The sequence below is a fragment of the Drosophila teissieri genome, chromosome 3L (assembly GCF_016746235.2).
Source record: "Drosophila teissieri strain GT53w chromosome 3L, Prin_Dtei_1.1, whole genome shotgun sequence".
NCBI classification, from domain to species: domain Eukaryota; kingdom Metazoa; phylum Arthropoda; class Insecta; order Diptera; family Drosophilidae; genus Drosophila; species Drosophila teissieri.
The window spans coordinates 23,252,976-23,263,050 of NC_053031.1; the positions used below are offsets into that span (position 1 = coordinate 23,252,976).

Here is a 10,075-nt window from a genome sequence, read left to right on the forward strand (position 1 = left end):
TGCGCGGATCGCCATACCTTCTCTTTATTCCTCTTGATTCCTCTTTGCACTTCATGTGAAAACGATGTGCGACTCGGGTATTCGTCTGCAGTTTGTTTTGTTGCGGATTGGGCTTAATGCATTTCGCGAGGAGCGCGGGAATGAGAGTTGAGTTAATTACTGTTGTTGTACCTTGACGCGATCGCAGGCTTGTATGTAAAAAGCGAAAATTATTTACGAAAAGTTCTTTCAATAAAGTGTCGTTTGACTGTCGATTGTTGTATTCCCAATCCGCACTGCTGCACATCACGAAAAAGTTATAACCTATCGAACCTGAAACCCAGAAAGTTTTACTTAAACTACGGTAATTCCGGTTTTGGAGAGCAGTCGACTGCTTTTTTCGGCATTCTGAATTTTTGATACCCCTGGGACTTTCTTTTTGTTTTTGTATTCCGCATATAGTATGCAATGTACAGTATTTCCGACATTAAACATGTGAATATTAGTTAACATATGTGCATATTTCTAAACTACAAAACCTAAGAATTAATAAGATTTATGCAAGAAATAACAATATTTTTAAATCTACCCGCTATTCGAAGAGTTAAATGGTATATTCGTTGAAAATTATGTAAAAAGTAAAGGGAAGCGTTTCAGGATCACTTGCCGAGTCGATAAGGCTACTCTTCTCTCTCTTCCCGTCCGTAAGAACTTTGAGATCTCTTGCCAATTTCTATTGCTATGCCAAAAAATATTATGAACGCTCATAAACAGCCCAAAACTGTCACGGCTACACTGTAAGAAAGGTTTTTCATTTTATTTTTGATATTCCCAACCAATTGATATGCCAGAAAAATTACTCGTTTGCACTTACACTAGCCGAGTATCTGATAGTCGGCGAGCTCAACTATAGATTAGATTTTGAAAAATTTAATTATAAATTACGTTTCAAGTTTTTTTAAAGTATTTACAGTGGTGATTTTTTTAGATTTGAGAGGTTATTATTTTATTATTTTAGAACAATTAATTATACCTATGGTTTCCCTTTTTACAACAAAACTATTTTAAACTGTAATATCTCATTTTGAATTTTAATTTGGAGTTATTTGTATCAATTCATGTATAAATGTACAAATGTAAATGTACGAGTACAAAGTATCTAATAGTCGAGGAACTCTTTATAGCAATCTCTCTAGTTATAATTGGATTAGCTTTTTCAGATTTTGAAATCAAAGAGAGCAATGTGATTTGATATTGATTTTGGTAGAGGTCGTTACTGGGTACAATGAAGGTCATCAGCGATGGCTTCACCATAGAATTGGCTTAGCGGAGTTTTGGCAATGATGATCTGTACTTGGAGTAGGTTACGCTAGGTTGAAGGCCTACTTTCCTGCGATCAGATAATTTACGGCACCGCATCGGCCCGACTATCGGTGAGAAATAGGACGGTAAACGGCACTTGGCAACCGAAGCTGATAAAATAATCTGTTCAGGAATAGGAGTGATTTGTTGTTGTCCCCAAAACCAGATTTTAATCAATAATTTTAACAGGCAATCTTAGCTGATTTCAAGAAAAATTATCAGTATCACTTTAAAGCATTCAAAGTACGCCGAAAGCAGGTAAATACATTGTTCTCTAAGAGCCGTATCAGAGTAAGATTACGTTGTAATCGCGTAATCGGTGATTTACAGAGATAACAACAAATTTTTGATTGTGATGGGAAGTTGGCTTTAGCTGGGACTCAGATGGCTCTGATTCACCCCTTTGGAATTTGAGGGCGCATGCTCTTGTTATTTCCCCTGTGCATTCCATTTGACTTGTTTTTTAGCGCACCATTTACATATGTAGCTATTTTGCAGAGTTACCCTTACAGGTCCAGCAGGCTTCGCGAATGTCAAGTTAAGAAAACTTCTCCCGCTGGACGAAAATGGCAGCTTCAAAGTCACAAACAATTTGCAAGCAACACTGAGCACTCAACAAGCTGTATTAAAAGAGAACCCATTTTTATAGGCAGGTTAACTCCCCACAACCCGCACGTCCTCGACGGATAATGAAAAATAGTTAAGATTTGGAGTTCGGAAAATGCTCTTTCCCGTTCGCTGTGGAACTTTCTGAAAAAACCGAAAATGCATAGAGTTCGCTGACTTCTACGTAATTAGACGGTTTGGGGTAGTGAATGATAAAAGCAATCTCGGTGATAAGAGATGTTCATACAGGAACAGGATGTTCATACAAACAGGAACCTAGACACTTCTCCGGTAATATCGTCTAACGGTGACAAATAAATCTCAGAAACAGCCAATCAATCAATTTCAAACTCATTGTCTACTTATTGGTCCTTCACAAGTGTCAGCGCAGCTTGCGAGCTCGAAAACTGTTGATAATGGAAAACAAATTCTGACAAAGTATTCACCCTAATCTTTTTTCACGAAATTCAGGTCTGGAGTGTCTATCAAATGGAGCCCGTTTGACAGGAGAGTCAGATTAAGGGACGGGCTCGTACATTGTCTATTCCTGGTTCCTTGGAGCTGTAAGGACGGCCTCAGGAATCGATAAAGGCCATGCCAGATAATGTTTAAGATAATGCGACGAGGAGTGGGCAACACTCTCTCCCTTTCTGTTATCTCTTATCAGGTGAACTCACGAGTCGCGGCGAAGTGGCCAAATACAATATGGGAGTTGCTTGTTTCAGTGCAGTTATCTCTTATCGCGCGACTTGCCAAATGGATGAGGGCCTACTTTAATTGCATCAGATATTAGGCAAATGAAATTATATGGCACCGCCGACACGACGGAGGCCGACTTTGCACTAGGCCAATGCATGGGTGCGTCTTCTTGCCCCTCGGATTTTCGTAGGCCCAAAAATCTCGAGCGATTAATCTGCCGCTGGGGAAGATAACGTATTTTTGTATGCTCCAGAACCCGTGGGATTATACAATTTGACTAATTTTTATTATCCGTCTGGGAAACGCTATAAAAATGCTTTGATCCCATCTAACGAAAAGGAAAGATGAAATAAAATTGAAAAGATATTTACAATCCTTTTGCTAATTGAGGGCCATAAAGGCAAGAAAAGTGTCAAAGGAAGTGTTTATGAACTTTTCATTGAAACGAGCCAGTCAAGTGCTTTGAAAAGGTGGCTAGTGGAGGGCAGGTCGGCAGTTGAACGCAATCGTGCTGGGATCGTAAATGCTGGGCCGCAGATGGGGGCTCATAAATTAAAAAGCAAATGTATTGTGCGGATCGTAAACCGATTTGGCGTGCCATAATCCCCCCGATATCGCTTCCCAACTGCTCCATTTTGGACACGTAGTGGTGACGCTGGCAAGAGAGACCAAGTCCCCTACACAGGCCAAGACGTCTGGCGAAGGTGTGAAAATGCTTAACCATGGTCAATGAATTGTTCAAATATTTGCAGGCAATCGAATAAAATTAGCGATCAATTACTTCATCTCCGGCAGTCATTTTCATCACGCACCAGTGACGTCACAAAACGACAATCTGACGTCAAAATGCCTCGACGAGCCCTGAGAAGAGTGGTACTGCCACGAGATGGCCGTTAATGACACATCAAATAGAGACGTTGGGATTTCGTTGTTAATTTATTCGTCGCCACCCCGTTGCACTGCCGCACATGTAATCGCAGCATGGCGATTGGAGCCCATATCTCACTGCGACTCACGTTGCAAAGAAGTAGGCCTACTGGAGGTAGGTAGGCTGGACTATGGACTGGCAAACGAGATTTTAAGATGTTTGGGGCTTTGTGATTTGTTTTTCGAGTTTGACTAGCCCCTTCCACCACCTCTGCCTCTTTAAGAGCCAGTCTCGTCTCTGTTTGGGCCATGCCAGGCAGGCAAGAAGTATTTTGACAAGTCATTGGTCATGGGACGTAGCCGCCGCTTAAAATTTGAAATCGGAGACCCAGTGGCAGTGGCGAACCGCCTGATGAATTTGTTATGATTTGCGATTTGGACCCGGCTGAAGACCTGTCTAGTCCAAGTCGAGGTGTGGAAAAAAACTGAGCTGCGTGATGAAAAAGTTTTCGTAAGCCCGAAAGGTGTTTCTCTATCGAGCAGAACAGCTGGCAGGTGTTTCCAGAACATTTTAGTGTCTTTCGGGCTTGGAGTTGCAGGCTGCGATAAAGGCCCCCAACAGGGTCAAGGTCGGGTGCCAGGTGATCGCCATAGCCACGCGCGTTCATTGGTATGCGTTTTATGCGACTTGACTGTATTTTGTTTACGCCGAGTTTACGGCAAAAACTTCATGGTTAACGGTGGCGAAGCTTGCTCGACTCGCATTTTTCGGCGTACCAACGTGTCGAAGACCCTTGGTAGCTTTCGGGGGAGCGGGACGGGCACAGTTCACATTGTCCGTCCTGCAATCCACAAAATAATGTGGCCCGAACCGCTCGACAATGGCTTATCAATGGCACGAGCGGCGGTCAATAACAGCTTATCGCGGTGACGTCAGCCCGCCGAGGCTGGTGCAGCTGCTAACACCCGCTATTAGGCGACATATTTATGTAATTGGGAGTTGTTGCCCGAGTTCAACATACGGCTCTGAGACCGAGTCTCAGAATCTCGGCCAGTCCTATCGCCTCGAAAACCAATATTATGTTGCCCTCGGCCACGAATCGGATTGATCCGGAAATCCAGGGCGACACGGCTTTCGTTTCGTTGGGAAAAAGTTGTTAGCAATCTGCCGACGCGTCGGCCAAATGCGAAACCAAAGCTTTAACCGATCCGCCAGCAGCACACGACGATCAGAAGCACTTTGGAGAGCGTCGCGCGCGGTTACTTGATCGGCAGTTATTTTGTTGGCCTTAACGCGACTGAAGTGAAACGGTGCGACTTTCGACTCGAGCCGGCGTAAAAATAAAGAGGAAAAGTATGTGTTTTTCAGGACCAACTTACCGACTGTGTGTATTGGTATTGTTCTTTAAAGTGTCAAAAAACTCGGTGTCTCGGTAACTGGCGGTTCGTTATAAGATTTGTTATCATTAGGCCCAATCCCCAATCTGTCTGAAAGCAAAGAGAATGATCATAAACTTAATGGCGAGCTAATAAAATTGTGTAATTCATAATTGCCATCCAGAACAACGTGAGCTTTTATCAAGAAAAGCCTTAAAATAATGAAAATAATTGTAAAAACAGAAAGAAATACAAAAAGATATAAAAATCCACACCGACGCAGCATGTTCGAGGAATAGTTATGCTTCGGTATAGACATCAACTCCTAATTAGGTATAGACACGATTTAATTATATTGTCTGCCTCGTCATTCCAAATGCTGTTCTATCGACCTACAAGCTTCGCATTTAGTATAATTTTTGACAGTCTCATAGAGTGTATTACATTTTATTACGCGGCTCCAGCTCAGGGATACACTTTTGTTTTTACAGCCCAGTTGACAACCGTACGCTAACAGATAACTCAGTGAAAACAGGTTATCGATATCAGTGCAAGTGTTGGCTATAAACTTGTAACCACTCCGTCGGCCGATTTGACGGTTTGTTAGTACTCGCACTTGCAACGGCCCCAGCGAAAGCTCATCATCATCATCGATCCTCGAAAGAATCAAGGCCGGCTTTCGCTTGCCATCCTCGAAATCTATCCAACCGATCCACTCTACAGTCTCTTGAGCTCCTCGACATTGGTCCTCGTTTTTACAGCGATTTCGCCAGCTAATCTGAGATTCCTACATTAAACTTCGGCCGATAAGATAAAGCCTGGCGCGTGCTTCACTGGCTGCCAGGCGGTTTATCGGCCGGTGGGGTTGGGTAATGCTAAATAATGTGAACTTGTAGAACAGGCAGATTATTAGACCGAATACGGCAACTATGTCGTTAATATTATGATTATTACTGGGTTTCCCAAAAACAAGTTACGAGCTGACAAACACCAAACCTAATCGTTTCTCGTTTCCCTTTGAACATTAGATTTAAGAATGTCACATCTGATTTATTTGAGAAAAAGTCTTTAAGCGCGGAATTCAAATTGCCAATTATATACGGAATAATTTTCAAAAATATGACCAGTGCAATAACAATCCATTTGCAGTTGGAGTTCTACGACACATCCATGTATGTCTATAAAACCTCAATTTTATAACGCTTATAATGCAGAAAGACTTATTGACCTGAAACTATACTCGAAGTGTCGATCCTCGTAGCTTTAAAATATAACTTTTTTGAGAAAGCAAATTGGAGGCTAGTCTTTACGGTCTAAAATCATTAAATTATGCCGGTCACAAAATAGCAAGTTGCAAAGTTTGTAATGGATACTATTAGCAATAAACGTGTTGGTCAGAAAGCCATGACCGTCAGACCCTCTAATATTCATTTAGAAAATTTAAATAAATAACTGCTGTGCTTTGGGAATTTTAAGTGCTAAAAGACTTTCTAAGTATTTATAATTTTTGAATTGTGGTGATACATGTTTTGTTATTTCATTAAATATACACAGAAGCATTTCAATGGCAATCGCAACAAGCATTAATTATCCAAAAACACGAGACATTGTACTTTGCTGAATCAGTTTAGAGTGATTAAAAACTTATACAATCCGGACGTAGCCAAAAAAAATAAATAGAGAACGCTATATTCGAGTTCCTCGACTGGCAGATACCAGCTAGTGGCAGTGCGAACGAGAAATTTCAAACACATCTAAACATTTTTCACAGGTTTTGAGGTAACAGTTTTGGGCGGTTAGGCGTTATAGGCAAAAAGTTTTTTGGCAAATCAATATATAATAACTGTACGAGACTAATAAAAATCTAATAAAAATATCAAAACATGTTCCAAAAGGGTGGGCGTAGCAGTATTGATTGGTTTGCGGGCGTTAGAGTGGCTTTGCAACATCGGTTAATATACTTGCTCTGTGTCTATGCCTCAATTCAACTTTATAGCTTTTATAGTTCCTGTGATCTCAACGTTTATATGGTCGGAAACGCTTTTATTTACCTGGTACATACGTTTCAAAGATAATATACCCTTTTACTCTCTCTATATAGTATATAGTTTTAGCCTATATATTATACCCTTTTACTTTACGAGTGACGGGTATAATCATGATAAGTGAGCAAGCTTGATTTAGGAATGATATTCGATTTTAGAGTGCTATCTGACTACTGATAAATAAGTTTACGCATCTGCTTTTATTATCGAGTGGAGGGATAAAATGGTACCGATTAATTTAGGATCTAATGAATTAAGCTTAGATTGCAGAAATATAAGCCGGTTGTTATGGTTAGATTTTATGTTCTGCCCGCTTTTTTTGTTATACAAATTCATAATTATGACCGATCTGATTCTTTTAAGCCATGACCAAACTGTGGATGGCACTGACGCGTCGCAAGACGGAGGACGTGAACGAAGGCGAGTCCCAGTTGGCGCGAGTTCTGAACCTCTTTGATCTGACTGCCCTGGGAGTGGGCAGTACTCTGGGACTGGGAGTCTATGTGCTTGCTGGTCAGGTGGCCTTCAACACCGCCGGGCCAGCGGTGACCATTTCCTTTCTGATTGCGGCCATAGCGTCTGCCATCGCGGGAATCTGTTATGCAGAGTTCGCCGCCCGTGTGCCCAAGGCGGGAAGCGCCTACGTATACAGCTACGTGACCATTGGCGAGTTCGTCGCCTTCACCATAGGATGGAACCTCATCCTGGAGTATGTGATTGGCACAGCTTCAGTTGCGCGCGGCCTGAGCGGCTACTTCGACTCTCTGATCAACAACACCATGTCGCAATCATTGAATGAGTCGATGCACATCGACGTAGACTTTCTGGGTGACTACCCCGACTTTTTGTCCTTCGGAATGGTGCTACTCCTGGCAGGCATCCTTGCATTTGGCGCCAAAGAGTCTAGCTTCCTGAACAACGTTTTCACCACAGTCAATCTGGTTACGATCGCAATCGTTCTGGTGGCCGGCGCCATGAACGCCAACGTCGACAACTGGCGCATCCCGGAGAAAGACGTTCCTGAGGGCTTTGGCACGGGCGGCTTCATGCCGTTCGGCATTGCTGGAGTGATGGCCGGAGCTGCCAAATGCTTCTACGGATTTGTGGGGTTCGACTGCATCGCCACCACGGGCGAGGAGGCCATCAACCCAAAGCGAAACATTCCGCTCTCTATCGTGGTGTCGCTGATCATAATCTTCCTATCCTACTTCGGAGTGTCCACGGTACTGACGATGATGCTGCCCTACTACCTCCAGGATAAGGAAGCACCATTCCCGCACGCATTCGATGCCGTCGAGTGGTACACCATTAAGTGGATTGTGACCATTGGCGCTGTGTTTGCGCTCTGCACTAGTCTGTTGGGTGCTATGTTCCCACTGCCTCGCATTCTCTACGCAATGGGCAGGGACGGCATATTGTTCAAGAAACTGTCTTCAGTGAACAGCTACACGAAAACGCCGCTCCTGGCCACCATTGTTTCTGGAATCTTTGCATGTAAGGATGCTGTCAAAAAGTGTCTTCGTCCCTTTATTTATCGCTCTACGTCCTTCTCTTCCTCAGCAATTATGGCCCTGCTCTTTAACCTGGATCAGCTGGTGGACATGATGTCCATTGGAACCCTGTTGGCATACACCATCGTAGCAATTTGCGTGCTAGTGCTGCGCTACCAAGACGAGGATATGACCAAGGTGGTGTCTGTCAAGGCTCCGAACGTTTTCCGGCAATTCTTTAACGGCAACTCCTTCCGGGTGCCCAACTCTATGACCTCGTCAATCACCAAAGTGGGCATTGTAGTGTTCGCCATCTTTTGCCTAGTCTGGTGCTCCTTCCAGAAAGTCTTCGACCTGGACAGCACCGGCGGGATTGTGGCCCTCAGCTTGGTGGGCGCACTGTTAATCCTTATTTGCGTGGTGATCGGCATGCAGCCGGTGTCGACCATCGAGCTTACCTTCAAGGTGCCGCTGGTGCCGTTCGTACCCTGCCTTAGCGTCTTTGCGAATTTGTACCTGATGTTTCAGCTGGATCTGAACACATGGATCCGCTTCCTTATTTGGATTGTGATCGGCTTCGTGATTTACTTCTGTTATGGCATGCGGAACTCAACGCAGATAAGCAGGAGTCGCAACCACGCCGAGGTGGCGGCAAACGCTATGCAGAACCAGGGACAGCATGAGAATCCTGGCTTTGAGCCGGACTACAAGGTCGAAAACGGCCGACTGCCCCCGCCTTACGAGTTCTCCGAGAAGCTGTAAGGGCCAGAGGCTCTTCTAGCCGTATACTGTAACCCTTTTCCACAGCTTAAACTTTATTCGACTTTGCATCTTCTTCTGAATAGAACCAAGACTCATCTGCCTTCTTAGCTAGCACGTTTATGTGAGAGAGATGAATAGATTGCGCATGGAAATTAAATAGATCTCCACTCGGCCGGCTATATTGTTCAGGCCCTTGGGATTTATTATTTCTGTGCGCCTCAGGACTTCTAGAGAGACCTCAGAGCAGACTCTATTTTACCATTTTATTGTTTTACCCCCCATTTCACCAACCAAATTTTAATCAAGCCAAACGATTCCGCCGCAATGCCCTATTTGTTGTGATATTTGTAAATATACTTATACATAGATTAATATTGGTCGCATATTTGTATGTTTGTCACAATTAATATCGTTATGTGAATGGAATTGTATCATAATATGTATGTCATCGCGGATACGCGTGCAGTTCGCCGAGCGTAGCCGCACTTAGTGTTTAAGCTTTTTAGCTGCTAAGCCTCCCACAATTGTTATTATTAGCCAAACGTGAAACGAATTTTGTGCCTTCTTGTTTATTAAAAATGCAATGATTTTCAACATAACGTGGTTCTTATATTTAATTGAGATGTGAGCCTAGCAACACAGACATTTGTCTTTCCTGGGGACCCGAAACGGAACGAGGGCTCATAAATATTTATCCACGGACTTGTGCAGTCGGTCCTCGAGCTCCATTCTTTGCAACTTTCCCGGTCTCAACGACATAACCAAACTACTTTTTGGGCTTGAGCAGACCATTCGGAGCGTATTGTTCCTTTTGGCACCAAGGACTGGGACTGCCATACAGTTTCAAGTCCATAACCCATTCTGTTTGCTAACCGGCTTAGTTAAATG

General features: G+C 43.4%; 1 protein-coding gene across 2 annotated transcripts; it reads left to right on the top strand.

Annotated features, from left to right (window-relative positions):
- The first annotated feature begins 85 nt into the window (after window positions 1–85).
- Window positions 86–9,781, top strand: LOC122617220 (cationic amino acid transporter 3). 2 transcript variants are annotated; one of them, XM_043792970.1, is made up of 3 exons: window positions 86–343; window positions 7,299–8,429; window positions 8,496–9,781. In XM_043792970.1, exons 2-3 carry the CDS (start codon window positions 7,301–7,303, stop codon window positions 9,185–9,187), a joined length of 1,821 nt encoding a protein of 606 aa, XP_043648905.1. In that variant the 5' UTR covers window positions 86–343; window positions 7,299–7,300; the 3' UTR covers window positions 9,188–9,781. The 2 variants fall into 2 exon arrangements, with proteins under 2 accessions (XP_043648905.1, XP_043648906.1); XM_043792971.1 differs by lacking the exon at window positions 86–343 and adding an exon at window positions 4,711–4,867.
- Window positions 9,782–10,075: the final 294 nt, after the last annotated feature.

What these genes read in the sequence shown, in the direction of transcription:
- LOC122617220 (XM_043792970.1), top strand. Translation starts at nt 7,301, where the DNA reads ATGACCAAACTGTGGATGGCACTGACGCGTCGCAAGACGGAGGACGTG. An exon ending in TGTTTCTGGAATCTTTGCAT is followed by an intron (nt 8,430 to 8,495) that starts GTAAGGATGCTG and finishes TCTCTTCCTCAG; the next exon opens with CAATTATGGCCCTGCTCTTT.